The sequence below is a fragment of the Ahaetulla prasina genome, chromosome 15, assembly GCF_028640845.1.
Source record: "Ahaetulla prasina isolate Xishuangbanna chromosome 15, ASM2864084v1, whole genome shotgun sequence".
Lineage (NCBI taxonomy): Eukaryota > Metazoa > Chordata > Lepidosauria > Squamata > Colubridae > Ahaetulla > Ahaetulla prasina.
The window spans coordinates 11719631-11738937 of record NC_080553.1 but is presented as its reverse complement, the minus strand read 5'-3'; the positions used below and the strand labels follow the sequence as shown (position 1 = coordinate 11738937).

At 45.3% G+C, this 19307-nt stretch overlaps 1 protein-coding gene across 1 annotated transcript in view; it reads right to left on the bottom strand.

Moving 5' to 3' along the window:
• The window catches only part of KSR2 (kinase suppressor of ras 2), a 186297-nt gene that overhangs the window by 63165 nt on the left and 103825 nt on the right, over positions 1-19307 (bottom strand). The window contains exons 6-11 of the mRNA XM_058158508.1: positions 17203-17272; positions 15254-15337; positions 13659-13732; positions 13341-13459; positions 3129-3297; positions 1168-1209 (exon numbers count right to left, since the gene is read on the bottom strand). Coding sequence (XP_058014491.1) covers positions 1168-1209; positions 3129-3297; positions 13341-13459; positions 13659-13732; positions 15254-15337; positions 17203-17272 — 558 coding nt within the window. The remainder of the gene's footprint in view (positions 1-1167; positions 1210-3128; positions 3298-13340; positions 13460-13658; positions 13733-15253; positions 15338-17202; positions 17273-19307) is intronic.

Below are 19307 nucleotides of genomic sequence, written 5' to 3'. Positions count from 1 at the left end.
CCCCTGCCCAGGCAGGAAACCCTACACCATCTCAGTCAGATGGTTATCCAACATTTTCTTAAAAATTTCCAGTGTTGGAGCATTCACAACTTCTGAAGGCAAGTTGTTCCACTTATTAATTGTTCTAACTGTCAGGAAATTTCTCCTTAGTTCTAAGTTGCTTCTTTCCTTGATCAGTTTCCACCCATTGCTTCTTGTTCTACCCTCAGGTGCTCTGGAGAACAGCCCGACTCCCACTTCTCTGTGGCAGCCCCTGAGATATTGGAACACTGCTATCATGTCTCCCCTGGTCCTTCTTTTTGTTAAACTAGACATACCCAGTTCCTGCAACCGTTCTTCATATGTTTTATCCTCCAGTCCCCTAATCATCTTTGTTGCTCTTCTCTGCACTCTTTCTAGAGTCTCAACATCTTTTTTACATCGTGGCGACCAAAACTGGATGCAATATTCCAAGTGTGGCCTTACCAAGGCATTATAAAGTGGTACTAGCACTTCACGTGATCTTGATTCTATCCCTCTGTTTATGCAGCCCAGAATTGTGTTGGCTTTTTTAACAGCTGCTGCACACTGCTGGTTCATATCTAGATGGTTATCCACTAGGACTCCAAGATCCCTCTCACAGGTACTACTATTGAGCAAGGTACCACATATACGGTACTGGTGCATTTCTAGCAGATCTTCTGGTTAGAACTAATCAGGGGTGGGCTTCAAAATTTTTAGCAAGGGGTTCTCTCTCAGGTTGCTTGGTGGGCGTGGCCATGGTGGGCGTGGCCTAGTCAGCCTCCTGCACTATGGTGGTGGGGGATGTTTTTGCCCTCCCCTGGCTCCGGAGGTTTTAACTTGAGCCTCTGGGAGGGTGAAAACAGCCTCCCCAGGCTCTGGAGGCCCTCTGGAGGCCAGAAACGGGCCAGTTTCCAGCCTTTCTGAACTTCTGGTAGGCCCATTTTTCGCTCTCCCTGAGCATGCGCCCTGCACTTACCTGCATCCAAAATGGGCCGGGTGGGGACTCCTGGGAGGGGATGGGCAGGGTGGGCAGGGCCAGCCAATAGTGGGATTTGGGGGTTCTCCCAACTGCACAGAATTTTAGCTAGAGGTTCTCCTGAACCCCTGCGAACCCCCAGCAGCCCATCCCTGGAACTAACCTTGCCATTGTTGGTAGATACTTACCTGGAAAAATGAATTGCTGCTTGTACTTGTAATAGTGAGAAGCTGGAAGAGTGAAAAACACAGATTAGGAGGAACAAGAGATTAGCAGGGCTTCCATTCTGAACAGAACGTAGAATCCGAGGGCTGGAAGGGGACTTCAGAGGTCTTTTAGTCCAGCCCTCTGCTCAAGGCAGGAGATCATGTACCATAAAGCATACCTATGGTGTAAGGTTACATATGGTATAAAGTTTGGAAATTTCTCTTTACTTCTAAGTTCAATCCCCCTTTGATAAACTTCCACCCATTACTTCTTGTCCTGCCTTCAGGGGCCTTGGAGAATGGCTGTCCTCCTCTGTTTCGTGACAGCCGCTCGAGTATTGGACACTTATTCTGTCCCCTCAATACTTCTTTTTGATAGACAGAGATACCTAGTTTTCTCAACTGTTCATCCTACGATTTAGCCTCCTTATCATCTCTTCTCTGCACACTTTCCAGGGTCTCCCCATTTTTACTGCATTGTGCAACAACTGCGCCAGAGGTGAATTTCACATAATTTTACCACTGGTTTGCCCAGCACCAGAAATGCACCCGCGGGCGCCATCCATGCATGCGTGAGGTGTCACAAAACAGGGCAACTCGCTCTCGCGCACCATCCGCACATGTGTGCGATGTTAAACATGGCAATTCACGCATGCATGCCGTCCACACATGCGTGCGGCATCAAAACCACGGCGATACAGGACGGGATTTGCGCCCGGGTGGGTGGGCAGGCCCACCCACAGGTTGCCACTACCAGTTCGCTAGAACCAGCTGAGTACCACTTCTAAACTGAGCATTTCAATGATTGACTACCAAGCTGCCCTCATGATTGGTGTCCTGGCATATAAACTGGCCACGAATTCCATAATTCCCCTGGGAATTGTGGATGATGCCGGGTGACTTGATAGCCAGGGTTAAGAAAGACTGCTCTGTGCTACCGTAGCTTTTTAAAAGGAAAAAGATTCCTTTAAAAGGAATCTTTGCCGCCTTCTCTTCAAGTCACTAAATGCACAAGCATTCTATTTTTTTAAAAAAAGGGGACTCACCCATGGTGAATTTCACGCCTGCATCTTCCTAAATTTTTGCCAGGACCCAGGGGTGAGCCGCTGAATTGAACTGGCTCACTTAAAAAAAACCTGGGCCAAACGCTTAATTGTTTTTATAGATGCAAACTGGCAGAGTTTAGCTCCAGCAAATTGCTCAGTGGACATCTGGAATAACCCTTCAACTGGACAGCTGCTTGCAAATGTTTCTGCATATTTCTGCATATTTTTCTATTTATGCAAATACTTCTGCAGACATAGATATAGATATATAGATATAGATATAGATATAGATATAGATATAGACAGTGGTGGGATTCAGCCAGTTCGCACCTATTCGGGAGAACCGGTTGTTAACTTTCTAAGCAGTTCAGAGAACCAGTTGTTGGAAGAAATCTTATTTTGTTTTTTTCCACTTTACAGGGCTAATCCTGTAAGGAAGGCAGGAAGGAACATTCTGGTGGTGTTTCTAGCCTAATCTTTATGGCCCTGCTTACAGAAACTGCCTCTCTGGTTAACCCTTATTACATTGTAAAAGCTAAGGCGAAGCGCCCATCAACGTGAGTGACGTTGAGTTGGGCATTCCCACACGGTCACATGACCACTGAGCCACGCCTACCCAGCTGGTCATTAGGGCAGAGAACCAGTTGTTAAATTATTTGAATCTCACCACTGGATATAGATATAGATATAGATATAGAAATAGATATAGATATAGATAGATATAGATATAGACTGACTGAGTTTCCTACTACCTTCTTGGGCCTGGGTCACAACATGATGCCCCTTTTCACTCTGCCCCCAGATGCTGCCACTCCTTCCCTTACACTAGGATCGCTGGCAAGAGCTGGCTGCTGCACCTAATAGTGACTGAATGATTACTGAATACGTCTCATTTACCTGGCAAATTGAACTGTTTTTGTTGCCGCGTGCACTGCGGGGACGGGTGCAAGGGCGAAGGTGGTGTGGCACTGGGTGGCAGAGGAGGAGCTGGTGAAGAAGGGGTGGATGACGTCGTCGAGGAGGGATTGCTGCTGGAATCAGGCTGGTAGGGCACTGGAATGTGATCCTACGAGAGAAGGAAGAACAGTCGGGTGAGCACTTAACTTACCTTGGGCTTCCCCAGAAGATCTATGTCAACTCGCAAAGCAACCCTGGCCTTCTCTCGAGTTGCCATAGGCAAGGGGGGGATGGGAAAACGGCAAAGCAGCATGGCAGCCAAAAACAAAAGCACATTCCAGGCATATCTCCCTCAAGGCTGTCTCCCAGGGTTACTTACAGCAGCTGAAGGGGAGTGATTTCTACAACCCACGAAATTGCTCCGTTGGCATATGTGACACACCCTGGGGGGAGGGGGGGGCAAACAGGGTCAAGATTGGGTCATAAATTACGTGGAGTCAGAGTTGGCTTCCCTTGAAACGGGCCGTTGGAACCCTGACAATCTACAGGTAGCCCTTGACTTGTGACCTCAGTTGGGATCAGAAACTGCATTGCTAAGGAACGTGGTTGTTCTCTAACAAAAGGCTAAAAGGGTCAGAGCAGTTCTCACTTCTGGTTGTAGGATGTTCCACAGCGCTGCGGCCACAGCGGAGAAGGCTCATCTCCTTGACCCCGGCTAGTCAGAATTATATGGTTGACAGGGTCTGCAGTGGACCCTTTCTGCTGGAACAAGTGAGGCGGGCTAGTGCTAAGTTTTTAATTCATTGAGCCAGAGTAAAATCACCGGGCAAACTAACAGGTCATCAACTCCAGAATGATCAGACCTCATCGGCAAATGTCCTTCTTTATTAACCACCTTCCCTTTGTAGCTGCGGCGTAATGTAAGGCCAAGATCTGTCTTTTTTCCCCCTTTCAAAAAGGTTCCCATTCTCAGGCTGGTTCATATTTTATTCATTGAGCTTTAGTGTAGTAGCTTTATTCATTCTCATTCAAGCCGCTGAGGATGCTGGCGTCATTAACTTTTTATTGGGACTGCCCACCTCCTGGAAGGAGTTTGTGTGCGGGGTTTTCCAACTCTGTGTGAGCCTTTCTACACAAAGTCTCCAAAGCGAAATGCAAAAGAGAGAGGAGGGGCGGGACAGAAATAGAGAGAAAAATAGAGAGAAAGCAAGAGAGAGAAGAGGGGGAGGGAGAGAAAAGAAAGAAAGAAAGAAAGAAAGAGGGATGGACAGAGAGAGAGAAAGAGGGGGAAAACAGAAAGAGAGAGAGAGAAAGTGAGAGGGAAAAGCGGGAGAGAGGGAGAGGGAGAGAGAAAAGAAAGAGGGAGGGAGGGATAGAGAAAGAGAGAAGAGGAAACAAAAGAGAGAAATATAGAGAGAAAGTGAGAGAGAAAAAGTGGGAGAGGGAGAGAAAAGAAAGAAAGAGGGGAGGGAGGGACAGAGAGAGAGAAAGAGAGGGAAACAGAAAGAGAGAGAAAAATAGAGATAGAGAGACAAGAGAGGGAGAGAGAAAGGGAAAGTGGGAGAGGGAGAGGGAGAGAAAGAGAGAGAGAGAGAAAGAGGGAGAAAAAACAGAGAGAAAGAGGGGGAAACAAAAAGAGAGAGAAAAATAGAGAGAAAGTGAGAGAGAAAAAGTGGGAGAGGGAGAGAAAAGAAAGAAAGAGGGAGGAACACAGAGAGAGAGAAAGGGAGGCAAACAGAAAGAGAGAGAAAAATAGAGATAGAGAGACAAGAGAGGGAGAGAGAAAGAGAAAGTGGGAGAGGGAGAGGGAGAGAAAGAGAGAGAGAGAGAAAGAGGGAGAAAAAACAGAGAGAAAAAGAGAGGGAGAGGGAGAGGGAGAGAGAAAGAGAGAGAGATAGAGAGAGAGAAAGAGGGAGAAAAACAAAGAGAGAGAACGAGAGAGAGAGAGAAAGAAAGATGGAGAGAGAAAGAGGGAGAAAATACAGAAAGAGAAAAAAATAGAGAGAAAAGGGGGAGGGAGTGAGGTGGGCAGGCATTAGGATTTCTTTAACTAGCCAGGAGGATGCCCAGTTCCCAGCACATCTTGCCCATAGATTGAGAAATTCTCACCACATGTTTGGATAGTAAACTACCACCTGGTGCTTCCTGGTAGTACAGCTACACCTGAGCAGCTGGAAACATGGTAAGATCTTCGGGGTGGAGAAAAGGGAGGCAGGGAAAACCTATTGTGTCCCCACTGGAGGATTCCAGCTTGGCTCCAGTGATTCCCCATCCATCATTCCTCACGGGCCATTTAACTTAAAAGGGGCAAGCGGGGGCATTTTTGCGATAAGGTGCAACAGACGGGAGCTTCACACCAAGCTGCACATCTTGAACGCAGCTCTCTGAACGCTACCGCCTGCCAACTGTTTGATAACACCGTGGTGAATAAGAGCTCCTAATGCTGGCAAAGAGTGCCTTGGAGTTGGAAGAAGACGAAGGGAACTTCAAATTAATTAGCGGGAGGGGGAGGTACCCTTAGGCAGGTCTCCATCTGCATCAGGGGTGAAATCCAGCAGGTTCTGGAGAACCGGTAGCGGAAATTTTGAGCAGTTTGGAGAACTGGCAAATACCACCTCTGGCTGGCCCCAGAATGGGGTGGGAATGGGGATTTTGCAGTATCCTTCCCCTGGAGTGGGGAGGGAAAGGGGATTTTGCAGTATCCTTCCCCTGGAGTGGGGTGGGAAAGGGGATTTTGCGGTATCCTTCCCCTGCCACACCCAAGCCACGCCCACAGAACCGGTAGTAAAAAAAATTGAATTCCACCATTGATCTGCATATGTCTTCCCTTAACAAAGCAATTCCTGCTTATTCACTCATCCTCTTTCACCAAATTTTGGAGACAGCAGAGAGAGAGGGGGGCTTTCTGGGGTTCCACCTTGAAGCACCCAGATGTCAGAATAATCAGAGAAGCAGGTTAAGGATCATAGAATCATAGGGCTGGAAGGGACCTTGGAGGTCTTCTAGTCGACCTCTTGTCTAAGACGGGAACATTTTATACCATTAAGGAAGATCAAAGTTCTCCTTTATCCAACAAGAACAAGCAGGTTTTGTTACTGACTCCTCAAGTCTTAATCCAATGAGATCCCATTTACACTCCGGAGTAGAACTCAGAGTCTCCTGGTGATTGGCCAAGAATCACCCATCCAGCTTTCATGCCTAAGGCGGGACTAGAACTTACCCTCTCCTGGTGATTGGCCCAAAGTCAGCCAGACAGCTTTCATGCCCAAGGCAGGACTAAAACTTACCATCTATTAATGATTGGCCCAAAGTCACCCAGATGGCTTTCATGCCTAAGATCAACCTAGATTTGCCATCCCTTGCCTTTGGCTTGGTTCTGCAACCCAACAAGACAGACACAGACTTCAGAGGATCATTAGAACTGCAGAAAAAGCAATGGCTACCAGCCTGCCTTCCAATGAGGACCTGTATACTGCACTAGTCAAAAAGAGGGCTGTAAAAATATTTATAGCCCCTCGCATCCTGGACATAAATTGTTTCAACTCCTACCCTCAAAATGATGCTATAGAGCACTGCACACCAGAGCAACTAGACACAAGGACAGTTTTTCCCCGAACGCCATCACTCTGCTAAACAAATAATTCCCTCAACACTGTCAAACTATTCACTAAGTCTGCACTACTATTAATGTTCTCATTGTTCCCATCACCCATCTCCTTCCATTTATGACTGTATGATTGTAACTTTGTTGCTTGTATCCTTACGATTTATATTGATATTGTTTCCTGATTACTTATTTGTACCCTATGACTATCATTAAGTGTGGTACTTTATGATTCTTGATGAATGTATCTTTTCTTTTACATACACTGAGGGCCTATGCACCAAAGACAAATTCCTTGTGTGTCCAATCACACTTGGCCAATAAAAAAATCTATTCTATTCTATTCTATTCTATTCTATTCTATTCTATTCTATTCTATTCTATTCTATTCTATTCTATTCTATTCCTATTCCTATTCCTATTCCTATTCCTATTCCTATTCTGTTATGCACCAAGACAAATTCCTTGTGTGTGCAATCACACTTGGCCAATAAAGAATTGAATTCTATTCTATTCTATTCTATTCTATTCTATTCTATTCTATTCTATTCTATTCTATTCTATTCTATTCTATTCCATTCCATTCCATTCCATTCCATTCCATTCCATTCCACACACTGTAAGCCGCCCTGAGTCTTCGGAGAAGGGTGGGATATAAATGTAAATAAATAAATAAAAAAATTCCATTCCATTCCATTCCATTCTTTTTCAATTATATGCAAACATATCTAAAAACGACCAAGTTTCTCAACGTTCTGCAATATGCCACTACAACACATAAGATGCCTTGATTATACATGTGTACATCATTTGGCCGCCCCGCTCCTTTATCCTGCCATCCGGAGACACACATCAAAATCAAATAAACCTTTTTCGCCAGCCGTCTCTTTCAAGCAACCTCTCTCTTCCTGCTCTGTCTCCGAGAAGCAGGAAACGACTTAAAAACAACGGAAAGGCTACTATTTTGTTCCATTTAAAAAAATGATGGACGAGAATCTAGACTGCAGCCTAAACCGCAAGAGTCCGCCGACTGTTTTTGCCAAGGGAGAAGCACTGGGCCTTCCTGGAAAATGACAGAGACCAGGTGACATGCACACCATGGGTGGGTTCTACTTACCTTTACTACCGGTTCACATCGTGCCCGAATGCACGTGCTCGGTCCACTTGCGCGTGCACGCTCTTCTGCACACGCGCAGATCGCTTTTGATGATGTTTGGGTCAGTGGGCGGAGCCTCCCGCTGGTTTTACTGCCAGTTCTATAGAACCGGTCCGAACCGGGGGCAACCCACCACTGATGCACATGCCGGAAAACCGGAAGCTCAGCTTCCCGGCACGTGCTTGCGTGCCGGGGGGAGCTGCTCTTCCGGTTTCTGGTGCTCCCCCACGCACCTGCGCTCCCATTTTGGCATTCAGTGCTAAAACATTTTGCCAACACTGGTCTAGTGGTTAGGGCACCGGTCCAGAAAGTGGGAAACTCTAAGTTCTAGTCCTGCTTTAAGCCATGAAAGCTGCCTGGTGAGTTTGGGCCAATCACCAGGAGACAGTGAGTTCTAGTCCCATCTTAGTTATAAAGGCTGGCTGGGTGATTTGGCGCCAATCACCAGGAGATGGTGCGTTCTAGTTCCACCGAACGCATGAAAACCAGCTGGGTGACTTTGGGCCAATCACCAGGAGACTGGGAGTTCTAGTCCCACCTTAGCTAAAAAGGCTGGCTGGGTGACTTTGGGCCAATCACCAGGAGATGGTGCGTTCTAGTCCCACCGAGCACGTGAAAACCAGCTGGGTGACTTTGGGCCAATCACCAGGAGACTGGGAGTTCTAGTCCCACCTTAGTTATAAAGGCTGGCTGGGTGCTTTGGGGCCAATCACCAGGAGGCGCTGAGTTCTAGTCTGGACTGGAAGATGGGATCCCATTGGGTTAAGTCATCCCAATTTCACATGGGATGTGAAATAAAGATCTGCGGATGTCTCCAGTCGAATTGGCAGGCATGACTGGAATTCCAAGAAGCCATCTGCACAGCTCTGGCCCACCAGATGGCTGAACAGACCAGCAAGAAAACAGGATGATACTATTTCAAAGCTGCGGGAGGCGGGAGAGAGATGTCTTGGCCAACTTCTTCTCTATTCCTCTGCATGTTTGTTGCCATGGCAGGCAAAGAAGGTGGTTTATTTGCTTATACCCCGTTTTCCCCAAAATAAGACATCCCCTGATAATGAGCCCAATCGGGCTTTTGAGCGCATGGCAATAAGGCCAAGCGCTTATTTCAGGGTTCAAAAAAAATATAAGACAGGGTCTTATTTTCGGGGAAACATGGTATATGCAGAATAACAGAGTTGGGAGGGACCTTCGAGGTCTTCTAGTCCAACCCCCTGCTCAAGTAGGAGACTCTATACCATTACAGACAAATGGTCTTCTTAAAAACTTCCAGTGACGGAGCTGTTGTGGCCCGCTGGCGGCCTGTGGAGCTGGCAACAGAGTTGGACAGTGAGGAGCTTGGGCCACTCCTGGGAGCTGGGGAAAGCTCGGACAAGGGCTCTGTATCAGAGGCAGAGAGGGAGTTAGCAGCGAGGCAGAGGAACAGCTGGAGCCCGTTCCCAGTGTGCACATGCGCAGAACTGCCGGAAGACAAGAACAACTCAGAAAGCAGGGTCGACTCGGGAGTAAAGCCACACCTTGGAGGTGATTGGCCCCTCCCACAGGAAATAAAAGAGGAGCGAACAGGGAGGGGGCTTTTCGCAGGAAATAATTTGTCGGTTCCGTGACTCTGACAGACTCTGTGCCAAGTTTTGCCTTGTACTGCGGTTGGAAACAAGCTACGCGGCAGTTTGCCAAATGAGATAAGGTGTGTTGAGAAATATTCCTTTGAAAAACTGTTTGGACAGGCCTTGCTGACTGTGAATGAAAGGCATTCACAGTCGTGCAAATAAAAGAGATTTCGACTGGACCAATTCCTGCCTCCTGCTTGTTAAGGGAGCCTAGGTCAGAACAGGAGCACCCACAACTTCTGAAGGCGAGCTGTTCCACTATTTCATTGTTAACTGTTCAGTTAATTAATTAAATTGGTCAAGGCAAATTGGCACCAGATAAGAGGCAAAGGACTTCAAGGTAGGCTGGACTGGATCTCTTACTGGGGTGTAGAGACTCCAAACTGATGATGCATTTGACCTCACCCTCACCTTGCTCATCTCCTACAGTTCTGGAAGTGTGGTGCCTAGAACCCTACACAATACTCTAGATGTGGTCTCATCAGGTTTGAAGAAGTAATTAATAATGATAATAATAACCAACCACTAAACCAGAGTTTGCTGACTTCTTGAAGGATTGAGAGTCACAGGGCACTTAAGGTGCATTTGATTATGAATGGAACTCCTGATAATTATTTCTCAGATATTGGAAGATGGCTTGCTTGTTTATTATTTTATTTTATTGATGTCGTCTTTTTTGATTTTACTTATTTGATTGTAATTTATTTTATTATTATGGAACGTAAAGAATCAAAGGCTACATTGAGGCAATGTAGATTTTTCTGAAAATGTATTTCCATCTGAACTCTGAAATCGTTTGTATATATATATATATATATATATATATATATATACACATACATATTTGTTTTCTGAGGTTTTCGCGGGTGTTTGTATGTAGGTCTTTGGTTATTCGGGTTTTCTCCCGCGTAAAATTGGAAGTGTCTTGGCGACGTTTCGACGAAGTCTCATTCGTCATCTTCAGGCTTCAGCTTCGTGCTTCTAACCAAAGACCTACATATATATTTATATATATATTTATATATATATTTGGCCGGACTTTTAATGACCCGACGGTATGACAACCATGTTCCAACTAGTATCTGGTGCTTGCTGGCAGAGAAGCAGAATTCTGAATCCAATCTTGGTGTCCCTTAATGGTTTAGTTCCGCGGTGGCTGCTGGCTGACCCCAATCTCAGCACAATTGGCCAGCTGCCTGTTCCTCTCCCGTCACAGCTCTACGATCAAGAGCCACAAGCCGTTTTGGCAACAAAAGGAAAGGCCTTTTCATGCCTTCGACTTAAAACAGGATCTTAATTCGGTCAAGTCGCTGTAAGCGCTTGTTTGGTGCCAATGTTTGTTTCTACAGTGCTCAGTTCGAGCCACTGCAGAAGAGTGGTTCATTAACAGACAGAAAGAGCCCATTGTAGTCGATGTACGAACCTTGGCTTAAACAAAGTTGGCTTAGCAAAGTGACGAAGCACCTCAGCATCTTGAATTGCAGAGAAAGTAATCAACTTACTATATTCTTCAGTGGTGAAATGTAAAAATTGTTACTACCGGTTCTGTGGGCATGGTTTTGTGGGGGGGGGGTAATGTGACTGGGTGGGCATGGCCAACTTTTTTTTAAACTTTTAAAAGCATTTTTTCTACAACCCCTTCGGTCGAAGAGGTTGTAAAAAAATGCTTTTAAAAGCCTCTGACAATCAGGCAACTCAGCTGGAATCACCAGAGCCTTTTAAAAGCATTTTTAACAACCTCTTTGGCCAAAGAGGTTGTAGAAAAAATGCTTTTAAAAGGCTCTGACGATCCCAGCTGAGCTGCACGATCATCAGAGCCTTTTTTTTAACTTTTAAAAGCATTTTTTCGGCCAAAGAAAAAATGCTTTTAAAAGTTAAAAAAACCACAAACCTCTGATGATCATGCAGCTCAGCTGGGCATGTGTGGGGGGGGGGACAGAGAATTTTGCTACCGGTTCTCCACACCGCCCGCCACCATCACTACCGGATCAACGGATCCGGTCCGAAACTGGAGCATTTCACCCTTGATATTCTTCCACATTAGGCATACTTCAAACCCAAGAATATACTAAGGCAGAAGTTTGTCCACTCCAAGGATAAAACACGCAGACACAAACGGAGCAATGTGGTATATATGCAGTACAATGCAGTGAGCCATGTGCAGATCTGTCCATTGGGGAAACAAAACCACCACTTCATAAACGCATGGCGCAACACAGGAGAACAAACCCAGGAGGACAAGATTCAGCAATCTGTCTGCCTTTAAAAGACAACGGCCGCTCTTTCGAAGACAGCAAAGTCCACGTTTTGGCAAAGTCCACGTTTTGGACAGCTAGGATCGTTGGTTTGAAAGAGGGGTCAAAGAGGTCATCTATGTCAAAATTGAACAGCCCTCTCTCAACAGAGGGGGAGGGATGCGACATCATCTATCTCCTGTGTACAACACAGTCCTTTCAGCAGTTCCAAGAAGGCTCCGCAGCCATTTGCACTATTCCGGTGACCCTGAGGAGACAGACAAACCTCCAAGTGGCCCCAACTGACTCTCTCAAAGAATGCAAATGATCAGCTGTCTGCAAGGATTATAAATCCTTCCGTTTCTCCACCGTCCAGACAGAGCTGAAGAATTGGATGAGAAGCGAAATGTCTTCAAAGGGAAACAAGAAAGTCCAGTTGGCTCTTGAAATAAAGCATCTTTGGGATAGTTCAGTATCTTACAAAACTTATCCAAGGAACAAGATTTGCTAAATGGGTGGTTTCTGACTTAAGACAACAATTGGGGCCAAAATTTCCATCGCTAAGCAAAGTGGTTGTTGCATGAGTTGCGCCCACTTTTACAAGCTTTCTTAAGCAAATCACCGCAGCTGTTAAGTGAATCGTCTGCTTGTTAAGTGAATCCGGCTTCTCCCATTGACTTTGCTTGTTGGAAGCCAACCGTGGCAGGTTGCCAGTGGCAATGGCCTGACCCTGGTATGCCACAATCATCACCATAAATAAATGCCGGTTACCAAGCACCTGAATTTGAATTGCATGAATTCAAATGCGAAGACAGCTGTTGTAAGAATGGTTGTAAGAATGGTTGTAAGCTGAGGACTGCCCGTAATATATTTTCTATTCTGTCCTGTTCATCAGTTCTCTAGATTTGGTTGTAAAGAATGGTTGTAAGCCAAGGACTGCCCGTAATATATTTTCTATTCTGTCCTGTTCATCCATTTTCTAGATTTGGCTGTAAAGAATGGTTGTAAGCTGAGGACTGGTTGTAAGAATGGTTGTAAACCGAGGACTGCCCGTAATATATTTTCTATTCTGTCCTGTTCATCAGTTCTCTAGATTTGGTTGTAAAGAATGGTTGTAAGCTGAGGACTGGTTGTAAGCCGAGGACTGCCTATAATATATTTTCTATTCTGTCCTGTTCATCCGTTTTCTAGATTTGGCTGTAAAGAATGGTTGTAAGCTGAGGACTGGTTGTAAGAATGGTTGTAAACCGAGGACTGCCCGTAATATATTTTCTATTCTGTCCTGTTCATCAGTTCTCTAGATTTGGCTGTAAAGAATGGTTGTAAGCCGAGGACTGGTTGTAAGAATGGTTGTAAGCTGAGAACTGCCTGTAATATATTTTCTATTCTGTCCTGTTCATCAGTTCTCTAGATTTTTAGACACAGGTCCTTCCTGTCAATTCCTTGCAGTCATAACAGGAGCGAACAATAAACACCCTTCTTCTCAATCCACAATCTGTATCTACTGCTTTCTAAATTGGGAAGGAAGTTAGAATCCCTTTTAGTCCCTAACTGCCCTACCTGTAAGACTAAATTGGAAAGCAACTCCAGGGTTTTGTAATGTCTCACCTTGTTGATTTTGTTGGTTTTGGGAAGCGTCTGGCTGATGTGCAGATCTGAATATCTGGGGGGTTTCCGCAACGGATTGTTGATATCACATGGCACAGATTCTGTCCGGACTAATCTTGCTGAATCAAAAACAAAAGAGAGAAAGAAAGAAAGAGAAAAGGCTGGAGAAGGGGAAAATCAAAATAAAGAAAGAGGCAGAGCAAAGCATTCCACCTTTGGCGATCGGTTATTTTATCGATTCTTGAACCAATGAAATTTGTAGTGTAATCTGGTAATTAAAGCATTCAGTTTAAAATTAGGAAACGTGACTGTAGTGGCTCTTACCTCCACGGTGGATGATCAGCAGGTGACACGGTGGGGCCTCTTTGGTACATTTGTTGTGGCACTTTAGCCTAGGAGGAATCAAGCAGAAGAACATCTGGTTTGAGGCTTAGCTCACGGGAAGTGGGACTTCAGAAAGAGTCAGACTGGATTCCTGCCACAGGTGGTAGTCAGCCGGTTCTGGCGAACTGGTAGCGGAAATTTTGAGTAGTTTGAAGAACCGGCAAATACCACCTCTGGCTGGCTTTGACCCCACCCCCGGATCTATTCGCTGCCTCCCGAGTCCCAGCTGATCGAGTCCCAGCTGATTGGCTGGGTCTTCTTTTGTTGCCCCGCACAGGAGAACGGAGCTGGAAAGCAGGTTAGTGGGGTGGAGAGGGAATGGGGATTTTGCAGTATCCTTTCCCTGTAGTGGGGAGGAAATGGGGATTTTGCAGTATCCTTCTCCTGGAGTGGGGTGGGAACGGAGATTTTACAGTATCCTTCCCCTGCCACGCCCACCAAGCCACACCACACCCATCAAGCCACGCCCACAGAAATGGTAGCAAAAAATGTTGAATCTCACCACTGATTTACTGCCCTTCCAGAAAAAGTGCAATGGCGTTTTTTTGTATGTATGTATGTATGTATTTTACTTATATCCTGCCTTTGTTATTTTTTATAAACAATTCAAGGGGAAGAACACACCTGATACACCTTCCTCCTCCTATTCTCCCCACTATGGCAATCCTCTAAAGGAGGGTTAGGTGGAGAGAGAGGAACTGGCCCAAAGTCACCGAGCCACTTTTCATGCCTAAGTCTGAACTAGAACTCCCAGTCTCCTAGTGATTGGCCCAAAGTCACCCAGCTGGCTTTCATAGCTAAGGCTGGACTAGAACCCCCAGTGTCTAGTTATTGGCCCAAAGTCACCCAGCTGGCTTTCGCTAAGCCTGGACTAGAACTCCCAGTGTCCTGGTGATTGGCCCAAAGTCACCCAGCTGGCTTTCACAGCTAAGGCTGGAGTAGAACTCCCAGACGCCTAATGATTGGCCCAAAGTCACCCAGCTGGCTTTCACAGCTAAGGCTGGACTAGAACTCCCAGTGTCCTGGTGATTGGCCCAAAGTCACCCAGCTGGCTTTCACAGCTAAGGCTGGACTAGAACTCCCAGACGCCTAATGATTGGCCCAAAGTCACCCAGCTGGCTTTCACAGCTAAGGCTGGACTAGAACTCCCAGTCTCCTAGAGATTGGCCCAAAGTCACCCAGCTGGCTTTCATGCCTAGGGCAGAACTAGAACTCACCGTCTCCCAGTTCCTAGCCTAGTGCCTTAACCACTAGAGCAAACTGATTATCTACCAAATTTTAGGACGACAAATCCAGATCAAGCTGGCTGATTGTGCAAAATCAGCACTCGCAGCTGTCTGATACCAAAGGCCCAGCCTTGACAAATATTGGTGAAAAAACCCTTATTTTAGACTCCTTATGAACTGGAGTGGCAGGGAGATATATAGGAAGGGCCGGATGTCTGCAGCAAAGGAAAGCAGAACGTAGCTACAACAGTTTTATATATTAGGTGTTTGGGGAATGCACACGCGACAAAAAAGGAGACGTACTTGCAGTTTTTACATTTCAGCCCAAACAACATTCCTTTCCCGCAGACAGTGCACGTCTGGGACATCCAATACTTTGTGGAAAACCTGGAGAGAGAAAATGAAAGAGAAAGAGAGAATGTGTGAAAGAGAAAGGGAGAAAGGGAGAGAAGAAGAAGGAGGGAGAGAGAGAGGGAGAGAGAGAAAGACAGAAAGAAAGTGAGAAAGAAAAAAGAAAGAATGTGTGAAAGAAAAAGGAGAGGGAGAGAGAAAGAGGGAAGGAGGGAGAAAGGGACAGAGAGAAAGAAAGGGAGAAAGAAAAAGAGAAAGAAAAAATGTGTGAAAGAGAAAGAGAGAAAGAGAGAGAGCGAGAGGAAGAGAGAGAGAGAGAGAGGGAGAGAGAGAAAGACAGAAAGAAAGTGAGAAAGAAAAAAGAAAGAATGTGTGAAAGAAAAAGGAGAGGGAGAGAGAAAGAGGGAAGGAGGGAGAAAGGGACAGAGAGAAAGAAAGGGAGAAAGAAAAAGAGAAAGAAAAAATGTGTGAAAGAGAAAGAGAGAAAGAGAGAGAGCGAGAGGAAGAGAGAGAAAGAGAGAGAGGGAAGGAGAGAGAGATAGACAGAGAGAGGTTGGCCTCTGTTAAGTCTATAAAAGCTTTTTCTTCTCCAAATGAGAGCATTTTTCACCGAATAAATCTTCCATGATTTCTGCAGTCTTACTTCTCCCAGGCACCCGAGTCCGAATTACTTATTGATTTTTGCCGTGGCAAGCCAATACAAATCAATTGCAACTCGCTTGCTCTTAGTAGTTAACGCAAGTGAGGGGTTTTTGGTTTCTTTCAGTGAGTCAAACCAACTATATACCCACCGAGGCAAAGAGGGCAGCAGTTTGGGAACTTTGCTAACTTTTACGGCTGCCGGTAAAATCCCCCGAACCAACAAAATATGAGGTGGTGCAAAATTCCGTTTCGACTCAGAGCACGCTAGCGTCCCTGAACGACTCCACACCTGGAGTAACTCTTTGTGCGTACGTTTTCTCCTGATGGTTATTAAGGGATTGGAGTATTGTTTTAGTTTCCTGTCCCCCAAGTATCCATAGCTACCGGTAAAAAATGGTGCATAGAAAGCTGAAGAATGAGGGGTATCTGTTTGAGGGCCCATAAGGAGGATATAAACAGCTATCCTTGCATCCATTATATAAGTGGTAGTCAACCTGGTCCCTACCGCCCACTAGTGGGCGTTCCAGCTTTCATGGTGGGCTGTAGGGGTTTTGTCCGATACTGAAGAACTTTCCTTTTTTTAAAAAATTTAATTGACTTTTTAAAAAATATTCATAGTATTATTTAAAAACATTTTCATTTTGTTGTTAGTTGCGAAGTCGTGTCCGACCCATCGCGACCCCATGGACAACATTCCTCCAGGCCTTCCTGTCCTCTACCATCCTCTAGAGTCCATTTAAACTCATGCCTACTGCTTCAGTGACTCCATCGAGCCACCTCATTCTCTGTCATCCTCTTCTTCTTTTGCCCTCAATCTTTCCCAGCATTAGGCTCTTCTCCAGTGAGTCCTTCTTTCTCATTAGGTGGCCAAAGTATTTCAGTTTCATCTTCAGGAACTGGCCTTCTAAAGAGCAGTCAACCTAATGAAAACCTAATTTTCATTAGGTGTTCATAAAATTCCCCGTGACAATTTAAATTTCTGAAAATATACTATTTGTATCGCCCGCGCATAAGTTATTTCACGTTACGTATATGAAACTAATTGGCGCTATAGTGTGACTGCAAACAAAAGAGCCTCGTCCCAGAACAGCTTGTGCATCTCCCCCCGACCCGGTGGGCGGTTAGAAAATTTTACTACTAACAGAGATACAAAAGTGGGCGGTAGGTATAAAAAGGTTGACTACCCCTGCATTATATCGTAAAATACAATAACTATCTCTACCAGCATTCTACAGCTCAAATATATATATTTGTTATACCTGTGTTTGATTGAGTTTCCAAGATCGCGTCTAGGAATCTGGGGGGACCAGCGAGGTACTGAGAGTGTATCTGTAGACAGAGGAGGAAGACAAGAAGAATGCAACGAATAAAGAGGGGGCAAAAAATGACGTTCCCTTCAGCCATAAGGAGGATCTGGTTAATTAGGGCTCAGGGTTAGTTAGTTTACTTTATTGCCATTGCACTTCGTACAATGAAATTAAATACCATTTTCAGTGTACGTTATAACTATCAAAATAAAACACAAACACATATCCTTCGCATTCTATACAATTGAACTGAAAGCCCCAATATTGCATTAATATTGCACTATACAGTAGAATTCAACGTAGTTACTGCTCTGTGACTGAAGCTGTTTTTCAGCCTATTTGTCCTTGTTTTTATTGCCCTGTACCGGCTGCCAGCTGGTAATAGTTAAAAAAAAAAAAAAGGCTGCCCAGGATGAGATGGATCTTTAAGAACGTTTTTGAACCTTCTTAAGGCAGTGGGTAAGGCAGTGGGCAGTTCAGCGGTTCAAATCTCTAGTGCCGCGTAACAGGGTGAGCTCCCGTTATTTGTCCCAGCTTGTGCCAACCTAGCAGTTCGAAAGCATCTAAAAAATGCAAGTAGAAAAATAGGGACCACCTTTGGTGGGAAGGTAACAGCATTCCGTGCGCCTTTGGTATTGAGTCATGCCAGCCACATGACCACAGAGGCGTCTTCGGACAGCGCTGGCTCTTCAGCTTTGAAACGGACATGAGTCAGGAACGACTAGCACGTATGTGTGAGGGGAACCTTTACCTTTTAAAGCAGCAGGAGCTATCAAGAACTTCCAAGGAGGGGAGAATGATCCTCTGGGCGATGACGTTGTCCCTCTGGACTGCTGTCCCATCTGCCAGGGTGCAATTGGCAAACCAGACACAGGTGCAGTAAGTGATAGATACTATTAGTTTCCTGACTCCTTTTGGAACTTAATATGTTTAATGTTTAATGTTAATATGTTTACAAGGCAGTTTTTTTCCCCAGGATTCTCATTTCTTTTTCCCAGCCCAACTGCTGAATTCCGACCTCACCTACCAACAAAATGTGACCGTTTCTGGTTTACTAAACATGCTTTTCCTTACCGACCAATATTTCCAACGTACACCTGTGTTTGCATGTAGAGTCCTTGGTGTTCTCTGAGCTTGGTTGTTTCATTGCAGATGTTTTGTTACCCAATCAGGTAGCATCTTCAGGGCTAGGAAGGACTCAGAAACAGAAAGCAAGGCCCACTCCCTTCTAGCACTGATGATGTTTCCTAGTTGGGTCACGAAACGTCTGCAACAAACCAACTAAGCTCAGAGGTCATCCAGGCCTCCACGATTCAATCCCAAGCTACAAATCTTCTCCTTCTTCTGTTGATAGAACTTCTTCTGCAATTTTTGCAAGCCTCTGAACTCTCCAAAATCCTAACGCTCTTGATCATTTGCCCTTTGGCTATACAGGTAGTTCTAGACTTACAACAGTTTGCTTAGTGATTGTTACAACATCCACCAGAAAAAAGTGACGTATGATGCTTTTTCACACTTATGACCCTTGTAGTATCCCAGGGGTACATGATCAAAATTCAGACGCTTGGCAACTGACGGACCGATTTGTGACGGTCCCAGGGTCATGTGATCCTGTTTTGTGACTTTCAGACGAACCAAGTTGATGGGGAACCAAGCCAGGTTCACTTAACAACCGTGTTGCTGATTTAACCAATGCAGTGATGCACTTGACAACTGTGGCAAGAAAGGTCATAAAATGGGGTACATGTCTCACTCAATAAATGTCTTGCTTAGCAGGATAAATTTGGGGCTGAATTGTGGTTGTAAGTTGAGGGCTTAACCAGGAAATAAGGAGAAATTTTCTAACGGTGAGAATCATCAACCCATGGAACAGAAGTTGCCTTCGGAAGTTGTAGGAGCTTCATCATCAGAGGCTTTCAAGAAGAGAAATTCATGAAATTCAACAGTGAAAAAAGTAAGGTTCTACATTTAGGCAAAAAAACCCCCCAAAAATGGGACTCTGGGAGTTGAAGTCCACAAGTCTTAAAGGGACCAAGGTTGGAGACCCCTGGACTAGA